We start from the raw sequence: 12,705 nt of genomic DNA, 5'->3' as shown, positions 1-12,705 counted from the left end.
CATGACCTTGTACTCGATCCGAAGGCGAAAGTCGAAACAGCTCGGCCATGCCTTGAATTGCGTAGCATACCATAACATGACCTTGTACTCAATCCGAAGGTGAAAGTCGAAACAGCTCGGCCGTGCAGGCACCCTTGCGTAGCGTAGCATACCATAACATGACCTTGTACTCGATCCGAAGGTGAAAGTCGAAAAAGCTCGGCCATGCAGGCACCCTTGCACAGCGTAGCCTACCATAACATGACCTTGTATAGGATATTGATGCAGGGAGTAAGAAAATGAATTGAGTGGGACGAGAGATATGACAGTGGGCAAAAGGAAAAGGAAGATGAGACACAGGAAAATGTTGCACACAAGGCAGAAAAAAAGAGAAAAGTAGGGAGGAATACAGAAACAGAGAGAACGAAATCGAGAGAGATGGGGAGAAATCAGGATGGGGAAAAAATAGAGAGACAGCGTTGCGTCATCTGGCGACCAGATACTCTACTAGCTGGCCAAGTCATGCATGCTCAGGAGCTAAGCTCTGCCCACTGACGGAGATACCACGTGACACATTCGCACTACAATGCAAAACCTGGCCGTGTCTGACTTTTGCCGAGTCAGCCATGCGGTTCCTCAAGAAAGTGCGGGCTCTCGAGGAAGCCGCGCATCTCGAAGCTGGACGCGTTGGTTTACGGAGAGCATGAACGGCGACGAGCCTAGCCTGTTCGTTGCTGTGGCAAGCTTTTGCACGACTTAGCGGAAATGTAACGCGTTATTTTTCTTCCACCGTGCTGAAAACTTGTCGGTAAGGTCATGTGCTCACATAAAGACGTTGCCGCGTTTTTGTGTGCACTAATTTAGGGGATACTTTAAATTGTTCACGCATTTCCGCCTAAAATAAAAACATCGTAACTTGTAATGGATGCGCAGTGTTAGGAGGACGGTGAAGCTGGGGCTGCCGAGGTAGTCGTGGCTTTTAACGTCCTGCTAAGTTTGGATTTTTTCTGTTATTTATTCTTTTTTTTTCTATTCTCTCTGTTGCGTGCCTCCGATTGCTTTCTTTTTCTGTGTATTCATTTTTTCTCTATCTTTACTCCTTCTATTTTCTAAATCTTCAATTCCAGCCTTTCGTTCTCTCGGTTTCTTTTACTGTTTGCTTCGCTCTCTGCCTCCTCCTCTCCTCATTTTTTTCTCGCCCTCACATCGCCTTTCCTAAGCCTCACTTGTCTTTTCCACATCCTTGCTACCCTTTAGTATACAAGGCTTTGCTATACCGTTGGCATAATAGCCGAGTAGATACGACGCTCACCTTTGGATCGTAGGCACGCTGGTTTTAATCTCTCAACGCGAACAAATTCTCCTTCTAAAATGTCTCTCTCTGTTTTATTTCTTTTACTTTCTCGCTTGCTTTTATGTTTCTGTAGTAAGCCGCCGCTTTTAGTGCATGCCGCGTTGGATAAAACGCCGTACTCGTTGTGGGAGTCAAGCAGCAAAGACAGCAATCAAGGTGAAAAAAAGGACGAAAAGAGTGCGTACCGGTTTATGACGAACATCATGTCGCGTTCAGGATTCACAGATAAAGGGTGTTCTTAAAAAGTTTCCGTGTCTACAAAAAAAAAAAAAAACCTTATGGGCTTTTTTTATGTTCCCGTCGTTTACGCGACGACGCATCGCACTTGGAAGACGTGCTCAAGACGCATTCCGTTAGTGGGACGACTGGGGCTATGCGCCATGTTTTAAAATCTCATTGCAGATTATTATTCGATGATGTCCGGAGTCGGAACACAGCCTCGGGCAGTCAGTGCCTCTACAAGTCTACTTTGTTGTCTAAACCAGATGGCGGCTCACTGAAATGCTCGCATAGATCACATCTTAGCGGTATGGTTGTCTGCTTGCGAGTAGATGTCCATTTACGCGTATTCTTAGGCCCCGTCCAGCTGCTTATTCGCGACTCCAGCAATTCTTGCGGCACTTAGCGGCAATATAGGGAAGCTGCGTACTGAGGTCTAAACAGTCCAAGCGCCAGTCGTATATGGTAGGAGCACAGTTGAATGATGCTGCCCGTGAAAAAACAAACAAACAAACGGCCAAGCAGATTTCTTCTTTCGAGGTGAGGCACCAATGTTAACTCAAACTGGTTAACTCGAACCTATTAAATGACCATTGTATCCAGTGACTACATGTCGTTGCGGCACCCGAAGTATGTAAACAAATTTCGCAGAGACGCGGTGGGCCATGTGCATTACACACACAACACGACCACTTCAAGAACGTCGCTCACGCTTGCGGGACCACTGGTGCCGACTAAAATAAGATGCTCCGCTTCAACAACTCGCTCCCCTTCTGCAAAGCAGTGCCAACTGCAATCACACTCCAGAAAACTCAGTATTTGTGTTAGCGACGTCGGACGCGGTGAATTCCATGAATCCGCCTTGCTGCAACTCCGCAGCGCCCTCTCATGTTCATTTGAGTTGCGAATAGATTTGCACACGAAAGAACAATTCTATTTGTTTCACTGAGCTTTTTTTTTGTCGACGCGTTGAGGCATCCCGTTGCTCGGAGTGTCTACAAGGCTGCGCTAGATTGAAATACTGCCTTAGTAGTAGCTGCCGTATCAAAGGCTTCGTAATTGGAAGTTCAACCAAACTCTGTTTGATGTAATGTGAAGTTAGAAATAAAGTGTCATGCTCTCTGTGAAGCAGCAGTAGTACTGCTTGTTAATACAGAAGTCTGAGCCTACTTGCGATGAAAAATGCTGAAATTCTTACAGAAAAAGCATGGGATCCTGACATGTCCGAAGAAAAAGAGCATTAAATCGCAACTACTACTGTCTAGCTCAGTAGCAGCGACACTCTGCACCTCTCTCTATGGCGCTAAGATCGTAGTATCTTGTAAGGCTAGTGTAGCGCGGTGATATGCGCTGTACGGGACAGCTTCCAGCTCTCCCGCAGTAGAATACTAAGTATTCTAAATCGTTAACCACTTTTTCTAAACCCACCTAGCACTCTAAATTGTTGTCCACTAATTCCAAACAATGTCTGCTCCCCATAGGCGAGTATATCAAGCCCTCCAAATCGTTAAACACTTTTCTAAAAACCCAACATATTGTCGTCATTTCTGAAGGGTCATCTTGAAACATGCACTATACGCATCCGTGGACATCAAACACCAGTTGTCCAAAAAAACAGATGATACAGGACACAAGGAAAATGCCACTGAACGCATTCGATTGTTTAATTATTGGTCAAGGTAATCGAGTGGCATTAATCAGAAATAAACTTGAACTTCGAGCCAACGAGCAGAAAGTGTGAGTGAACCAGGCAGTTAAAGCTTGCAGGCTTTTGTAGTTCGTGATATTAAGCCTAGATTTCTGTGTGACACAATCATATGATGCTTGTAAGTAATTTAGGTAAGCTGTAATAAAATATGAATTTAGGAAAAGGCAGACGAAACCGAAAATACAACTATATCAAGAGGTAATATGAGGCTAGGTCAATAAACGACTTGCCGCTCTTTTACCCGGGGTATCTAGTGTCTTCAAATATCAGTGGAAGAATCCTTTTTCAGCAAATAGTGTCGCAATAAGGAGCCTAATTACGCTACTTCGGAAGAAGTACGTTTATGGCGTCATAGTAATGAAGTGTTGTGTGTAGTCGAAACTCTGAATAATAAAATAAATGCAATATTGAGAAGTTGGAGACCTCATAAAACACCTTGGAGAAGCGGCGTAAGTTATTTCATCTCACCACCATTGGCTTGTACGCTGATTTTGGCTTTTCTTTAAACCACCAAGGCTATCAGAGAAAATGGCAGGAGTTTAGATGGCGTTATCGTGACGTACAAGCTGGTGACTTTGAAGCGCGTGAGTGTAACTGGAAGAATGCCTCTTGTTGGGCGATTCAATATTGCCACAAGAAATTGCCATTGCTCCACACAACGCGGACGTCGGGAACGTGGAGAAACGCTAACGGCACGACTACGAGCAATGAAGCCAGCCGCAATGCACGAGCCGGCCCTGCATGCGCCCGGTACTCCGTCGAACAGCCAACGCGCGTGAAGAAGAAGAGAACGAGGGTGCTCGAGGCAGAGGCTCATGAGGACTACCGACATTCGGATCTTCTCGATTGCTGTGCGTCGTTCACTTTAGGCACAAGTTCGCCCCTTAATAAACAGTGTAAATAGCACATCCTTGTTGTGAGGCTGCTACACTTGTTACGTTTTCAGGTGAAGGTGCTGGGTCTAGATGATTCCAAACCCCACGAGAGAGCGAAGTCCAAGCCCTGACCATCCGCAAGCCGTGAAGCAATGGCAATTTCCTGTGGCAATGTCTAAATAAGTTCGCGGAGCCTTACCGGACCCGGTGGCTTCGTCTCTGGTGTCTATAAAGGAAATCCCCTCAAAAATTGTAGTACTAAATCAACCGATATAGGCAGTATCTTTAGAGAATCGCTTGCGCTTAACATGTAGTAATAATAGGTGAGCTAGGTCATGGGAAACATTATTTGTAGGCTTTCGACTGTTAATGCGTAACAACTGTGACGTCTGCACAAACACATCTTGGAACTTTTGCTCTAATCTTGATAGTAGCTCGCCTTACTAACTGAACACGATTGTTTCGCTGCTACACAATAAAAAATATCGCAATTAATACAAAAAATGAAAGCATCTGCACAAACTGAATCGTGACGAGTGGGCGAAGCTCTGGGTAATGTATCAGTCAGTAACCGTGCGCTACACGAACGTTGCCCTATATAATGTGAATTGAATGAGATAAAGTGTAGTTAGAAATGTAAATGTATTTCGCTTTTCAGCTATCTTGGGCCGTTCAAGGAGCATTTAGAAATATGCTGAAATAAAACTAGGCCTCGAAAGTGAATACAAGATCCCGCCATATTACCGGTTGCAAAATATCATGTTATTATGGGTAATATGTTGGATCATATAGTGCTCGACGTGTGTATTTTTGTTATAGGTTTTGCTGAAAAGCCTCAACATCTAGGCCCATTGTATTACAGATCAACCTATTAATACTGTTCTCAATAGGCTATTTTCGACAGCCTATAATAGCCTACCCTTCCATCTCTCTATTGCTTCTGCACTCTGAATAGCTGCTACTACTAAAGGAGAATGAAATGGTTACGACAACCCTTGAAAAGTGGTTTTGACAAATTTACTGCCCTCGTCCAAGTGGTAGGTCTATGTGAAAGGAACTGTAATACTCATAGAAAAAAAATTTGGTTATCACCGCGTCGGTTTTTTGATTCCTTAACCTTTCCCTGTAGTTGCCTTAATTTTTGCCATCATGACAATGAATTTTCGTTCATGCCTTCATACATGTTTTATGTTCAAGCGGCGGCAAAAAAAAACATATTTGTGGGAACGACAACAGCCTCTGCTCAGTTTTCTAAAAAAAACACGTAAAATTCGAAATCCTTACCGTTTCTGGTTCCGTAGATCCTGAGGCCTATATGAAAAGAACCAGCACAAAAACATTGTTGGCCCAGCTAAGCCTTATTTGCATTTATCCTCAGAAGTCCGAAGAATCAAAGTGCACTCGTAAGAATTACTGTCCTAGGGAAATGAATGAAATATAACTTGAAGGCAAAATATATCTTGCTGCAGAATACGTTACAATGTGAACAGAGCAGCTAGTGTGAGAGCACAACGGCAACCTCCAATGGCGCAGCAACAGACAACAGATGTATTGACATTAACACGATTTCATATCTTACTAGTAAGAGTACCTCAATGCCTCAATTTTAACACTATATATATATATATATATATATATATATATATATATATATATATATATATATATATATATATATATATATATATATATATATATATATATATATATATATATATATATAATATATATACTGGTTGTCCCACATAAAGTGAGCCAAGAATTGGAAAGTGAAAGACAATTAAGAGACAAATTTAACCAATCGCATACTACTCGCACTAGCCTGTAGGTACTCAGGCTATCTTTTATTTCTGCTGATACTAATTAATTATTGATTCTTAATTCCTAATTTTTAAATATTGGAGGGCAACCCAAATTATGAACACTGAGATGTAGAGCACTTTCAGAAACGACCGAATTAATTGTTTCCTATACGATACGTCTCGCACTGTTATTTTTTCGACGTTGTAAAGAGAACCCGCGAAATGTGAAAAGAAGTCGTGTGACGGAATGCCAGCGCACTTCTGTAGTGCCGCTATAGTTTTTTTTTACAATGCGGCAAAAATAACAGTGCTAGACGCATCGTACAGGAAACAAATTAGTCGATGGTTTATGAAAGAGCTCTTCATCTCAGTGTTCATATTTTGGGTTTTTAGCCCGTAATTAAAATTATGTAATTAAGAATATTATTAATTAGTATATGGAGAAATAAATAATAGCCTGAGTACTAACAGGCTAGTGCGAGTAGTATTCGTTTGGTTCTATTTGCCGCAGAAGTGTCTTTCATTTTCAAATTCTTGGCTCTAGTTATGTGGGACACCCTGTATATAAATATATATATATATATATATATATATATATATATATATATATATATATATATATATATATATATATATATATATACATATATATATAGAGAGAGAGAGAGAGAGATAGATAGATAGATAGATATGTATATTATCCCTGCTCTTGTTGTAGAGTCGGACACCTATGGATGCCAGAGAGATTGAAGATAATGATGTACATATATCAATGAGAAACATCTCGAATATATGATAATAAATAATTATACTTACCATAATAAAGCAGTGGTATTCTAGAATGGACCTTCCTATTTAGCAAACCTTCTCAGTCATGATGTGACGTAGACAACTGAAGTGCACATTTACTAAAAATTGTAATTGTTGGACGTGCGCCTTAAACATTTTATATCTAACAGACGTGATAATTTAACCAAGCCGTAAAGAAAATAAAGTTCAGTGCCGAAGGCGTCAGGCTGTTTTAATATGCCATAAACATTGTGGTGCGGCTTTTTCAAAGTGTTTTTCTCAAAAATAGGCAAACCAATGGTACCATTATATGGACAACTGTGCAGAGCACGTCTTTCAAAGAAACATTGGACTCACCGGATTTGCCTCAGGTGCAATTAAAAAAAAGCAACGTGGTGGCAGTGAACCGAACTCAAGCAACATTGTTTGAAGCTCTGACGAATAAGAAAGATTGCTTTCTAGAAGCAATGAAAACACCGCTTGCAAGAGAGGTCACACTTTTGTGGCTGTTCCGCCATTTTTGCTGAAGCAGCTTGTCCCTGTATGCGTATTTATATTCTGTGAACCCGTGGCACAGATGAAAAACACTGAAATCTTATTAGTGAGTCCGGTAAACAAACTTTGTCACCAGTATTGGTTTTCACCCCATGAAGTGATGATCCTGAGTTTGCAGTACGAGAGTTGTAGTGTGGAATACTTCTTCTCTTCGAAACTATCACCATGTACGTTCCTTCTTTTTGTTTTCAACTTGTTCACTGTCGTACCATTTCATTGCCCTCCCTGCTTGCGCTACATGTCCGCAGTATTTGATGAATGAAATAAATAAAAATGAGATAGATAATGAACCCCAAGTGCCTTTTCATACTTTATGAAAAAATATGCCAGACAAAATAACACCGCATTGCCAACAAAGTTGGTCATTGAGTACGTTCCGCATAAAATAAAATAAAATCGCACGTTTTGAAACGTGACAGGCTCTTATCATTCTTAACGCCGGAATTTGACAAAACGATGGTAAGTCCGAAAGGCAAAAAAGGATTGCGAGCAAAAACTGTTAGTCGAAACAGCCTAAATAGGAGGCTCACCATCGTGAAATATCTCTCGCTGTTGTACATACCCACATATCATACACCGATACTAAGTCCTATACCATCAGAATTGAAGGAAAGACTTACTGTGCTTGTAGATTCGTGTGGCCACTATGAAACAGAGAAAGGGTGAAGCGAAACCTATATTAGGCTCAATAAAAAGGTTATTTTGTGACACCAGCATGTATTGGATTTGAGCAATAGGAATAAAAATTGCAAACTAATGCACTATTGTTATTGTATGCTGGGTAGGCAGTTAGCAAGCAATGCAACCGATACTGTTACTTTAGGCGTATCTGCTAGTAGAAAATGAAGATCAAGCTGTTTCATGGAAGCTCAAATAATACCGTGTTCTGAGAGGTGATTCGCTATGGTCGGCTAACAGTCTCAATTGGCATTTATTCCTAAACATTTTAGAAACTAAGTTTAATACAGTACAGTAGAAACACTTACCCTGGTTGAAGTTGACTCTGATGTCGACTTCTGGGTAGGAAGGAGGCAGAAGAGAGTTTCATTCATTAAGGTTTTTTAGGTGTCATAAAGGGTTCGGGTAGCATCAGCCGAAGCAGGAAAGAATGAAAAAATACTGAACGAGTACAACCATTTCTATAAATTCTATATTAGGCCAGAAATACATACTGAACAGTACAGGATAAGGTAAGCATGCGTATAATTATGACATAACGTTGTTGTAGAGATGCGCTCGTATGTTTTCAATATTATTTTTATTCTTATGACACAGAATAAACTGTAATAGTTTACTGAAACAGTTACGTTGCCGCCAAAACATGTTTTGTAAGCACAGTGAAAGAATAATAACGCAGGTGCCATGGTAACATGAATGCGAATATACACAATAGAATCCAATCACGCATAATATCTGGTATTTTTTTCGTCAAATCCTCAAATAATAAAGCAAAATTTTATTTAGTATTCACGACTTTTTTTGTCAACAATTAACACTGGTACACAAGAACCTATGTTTCGCGTACTCCTAACCATCTCGCCAGAGAAATCAGACAGGTAATGCAGCCGAAAAGCTGTGTGTAAAGCTGATGCGCATGGAATGAGATAGCTACATATAGGTGCAGGAGCTTAAGGCAAAGTAAATGAAAAGAATGTGTGTTTTGCGATGAGTATTCTGTGCACAAGGTTTCGAGTCGTGCTCATTTTGGTTAATATTTTCTGTGATGTTTTTTGTTATCTTAGATGTTCATTATAGCACCGTCATTAGTTGACGTCATTGGTTGACTTCACTGTGTAAACAAACAGTACTCGCATGAAGTGTAAACGCGTTAAAAATAAAGGAATCGTTCAAACATTGAGTGAGAACAGACCACGTTCATCTGGAAAAAAACTTCGAAGGATACAGTCTGGTTCGCATGGCGTGAACACGCGACCTCATCATCGCTAGCTTGTTGGCGTTGGTCACGTCACCAATCACAGGACGCAGGGGACATGACAGACGTCATTGCAGTGAGGTACGCGCTAGACGTGCTAGTAGTGACACTGAAACAGGGCTGAGATATCATGCTCCGGAGGCATTCCTGGTAGTCCTTTCGTCATTGAAGATACGTTGTTACGAAGAGTCGATAGAAGAGTCAATGGAGCTTGTCGTTGCGCTGAGGCACAGTGGAGTAGCACGTAAGATGAATACCAGATGCTGGTGCAGCCGGTGCACAGTGACACCTATAGAGATATGCTGTGGATATTTGAAATTGTAAATGGCCTGTTTTTGCAAAAAAAAAAAAAAACGTAAACCGTATCTACTGCGTGTACGACAGATTGCGCTTCTCACGAAAGTGAGTGTTACCAAATCAGGTACTGTGTTTCTTCAACGCAGTCGTAGCACTGGAATAGCAGAGGCAAATAAATACGACATAGGATGCACTTCTGACCCCGTAGTTTCAGTGCTACGGCCTTATGACTGTACTGAATCAACCCAAAGATCACTACCCTTTTCGCATTAAAGTAATCAAAGCCGAATGCTCAGTTGTGCGCAACAGTTTACGAGGATTTTGGTGACTTGGATAGAAAGAACGTGTTGGAGGCTGCTGAAGTAATGTCGCTGTGTTTTTGCATATTTCTCGGTTCAGGAGAGAAAACGAATACAAAGAGAGCGTATACTTATGAGTGACTTTTTCCGACGACAAACAGGCTTTTCGTTCTCGGCATGAGAACACGCGGGTTTTCAGCCGGTTGCTCATCACACGTGGGCGCGTAGTTAACATTTCGCGCTGCAGAAGAGCCAGCGAGCCTTGTCTTGCCGACAGCTGAGAAGTAGTGTATAGCGTAAATTTTAAGGCAGTTGCTTTGTACAGTGTGTATTCGCGACTTTAAGGCACAGAATCTTTCTGACTTTCAGCAACAACGCGATACAAGCGATTACGGAGGCCTCATGAGTAAAACATAACAAAAGAACGTGGCTCAATCTTCTCTTTATGAACTGGTTTATATATTTCCCCTATGAGAGGAAAATGAAGCGACAAGAAGAGAGCAGAGTGTATCAGGAAACAAACGGGTTTTAAGGATATCATTGTCGAAAGCAAAAAAGAAAAAAGAAATGGTCATGGGCAAGGCACGTAGCATGAAGGCAAGAGAACCGCTGGTCATTAAGTATCAGAAACTGAATTCGAAGAGAAAGGAAGTGGGCGAGGGAGAGACAGAAAATTAGGTGGGCAGATGAGATTAGGACGTTTGCGGTTTTGAAGTGACGGAAGCGAGCATAAGAACCAAGTAGACTTGCTGAACACGGAAGAGGCCTTAGTCCTGCGGTGGGTGTAGTCAGGCGGACGATGATGGTAATGATCATGATACATATTTGACAACTTATATCCGTGACTCAAATATGTCAGTTTTATGCGTGGTGGACCCTGGCATAAAACACTTTTGTGTTAAAAAATTCATCATTGTACACAGATGAGATACACTGCAGTGAAACCCCGTTATGTTACAGCGAACGCATGTAACTGAACAGGAGCATGCACTCTGTGGTGGAGGAACTAGTCTTGGTGACGGCAGACCGACAAATGCGTGGTTGAAACAAAAGTACGAATCTCTTATGGAGATACAGTAAACGCGATGAAGTTCCTGCACTCATCACAGAACAAGCACATTAGGGGATCTTCGAGAGCCAAGTAAAAACTAAGGACGTGGAGATTTACAGGACCGTGCAGTGGGAAGTAGTGGGAATTTACAATCGCTCCATACGCATTCTGGGTTAGTTCTGTGGTGGCCATGGACATTTTACGGTGGGCTGTAACACCTGTGGGGTTAAAGAAATGAATTGGTCTCGAATGCCTGCATCGGTACCTACAAGCGAGACTAGATGGCCGACGGAATGTAGTCAAGGGACCAACCACTGACCAGAATGTGTGATTAGATTTTGGTAGAAATTAAAAGGTCGTGAAATACCTATTTTAATTGCGTTTAAATGAAAGAACGAACGGAGATGTTGCACAACCTAGTGGAAGACTCACGAAGTTCGATTGTGGACTCGATCCTTATTAAAGTGGGAAGAATAAAATTGATTGAGTGATTGAATAGTTGATTGACTGTTCCTATTGTTGAGAGTAATAAGGTGACTTTATGCTGTCAAGGATGTCTGATTAGTTCTCGAATTTAGAGTTCATTTATTATTATTCGTTGCTGCTGTATTCTGGGCTGCTTACGAGGTGAAAGGAATCACTCGGTGAGAAGCGACTATGCCTTCGTGGGATTCCTTACAGCTTGTCCGTTCACGCTGACTGCAGAGCCTTCGGTCGGTCCTCATGTGGCGGAAGCCGGGGGGGGGGGGGCAAACGTCTGCGTCCGCGTTGTTATCTCATAAAGTCATTCTCTTTTCGGCTTTCGAGTGTGTATGCGACTTCATATTCGCCGCAGATAGCAAAATGCGAGTTTCAAATAACTTCTGGGGCTTTTAACGAGACCATTCCGCGATTAGACACCAGATTAGACAGCAGAATCGGACACAGTATCAGACTGCAGACCTAGGAAGTAGGATCAGGAAGAAATGCACCAAGAATTTGGGCAACATGCAGAACTCACTTTTCCGTGTCGGGTCAGTCTGGAGCCCTAATTCAAATAGAAAGAAGAATTGGAACAAATATGTTTTGGTGCCTATACAACTTTAGGAAGGTTCAGTTTTAACTTCTATGAAAAGTGGCTGCAGGTAGACGTAGAACTCAACACAATTGATGCATTTACTGCATATAGTTCTCGATATCGCCAACGCTGAGAACAGCAATGAAAAAGGATGGCTTGCACTGGTCCAAAGGGGGCATATTTGCGTATATATAAAATTCAACAATTCTTTAAGACCACCACAACTTCTAGAGAAATGCAGCATGATAGACTAACAAAGACACACATCTGGACCTGTGCCGCTGGATCCCTAAGAAGTATATGACTTCAAATAAAAAGAATGAAGTTTATGATCAAAACATTTGTGATACCGCCTTGCACTAGTTCAAGTGGAGGTTGAGCAAGTCATACAGCTTTATTACACCTTTGAAGCTGAGATCTGCAAGTGCAGCTTGCCCTGCTTGGATTCGTTCCATCTGGGACAAGAGCACAAGCGAATGCGAGCAATTTTATTTCGCTTTGTATATTATTTTCAAAATTATGTCGTTCTGTCAGTACAAATTTGTTTAAGAAATAATTTATCCTCAATATATAGAGATAATGTTTGCAAAACAGAACTTCATTACTCGGTGTACTTGCGGATCTTCTTCAGTTCGAAATCAACTAACAAGAAAATAATTTTACCAAACTTACAAAAAAGTTTCGCCAAGTTCTAGAGCTTTTTTTAATTTATTTTATTTATTTATTTACGGGATTTCTGCTGGCTTCAAAGTGAAGCCATAAGCAGGAGTAGGTAACATAGAAATAT

General features: G+C 41.4%; 1 protein-coding gene across 1 annotated transcript in view; it reads right to left on the bottom strand.

Annotated features, from left to right (window-relative positions):
• The window catches only part of LOC142774266 (uncharacterized), a 447,394-nt gene that overhangs the window by 12,469 nt on the left and 422,220 nt on the right, over positions 1 to 12,705 (bottom strand). Inside the window, exons 18-20 of the mRNA XM_075874657.1 lie at positions 8,268 to 8,297; positions 7,902 to 7,925; positions 5,420 to 5,446 (exon numbers count right to left, since the gene is read on the bottom strand). Of these exons, the coding sequence (XP_075730772.1) occupies positions 5,420 to 5,446; positions 7,902 to 7,925; positions 8,268 to 8,297 (81 nt within the window). The remainder of the gene's footprint in view (positions 1 to 5,419; positions 5,447 to 7,901; positions 7,926 to 8,267; positions 8,298 to 12,705) is intronic.

Source organism: Rhipicephalus microplus, chromosome 10, assembly GCF_043290135.1.
Source record: "Rhipicephalus microplus isolate Deutch F79 chromosome 10, USDA_Rmic, whole genome shotgun sequence".
NCBI classification, from domain to species: Eukaryota; Metazoa; Arthropoda; class Arachnida; order Ixodida; family Ixodidae; genus Rhipicephalus; species Rhipicephalus microplus.
This window is presented reverse-complemented; position numbering and strand designations above follow the sequence as displayed.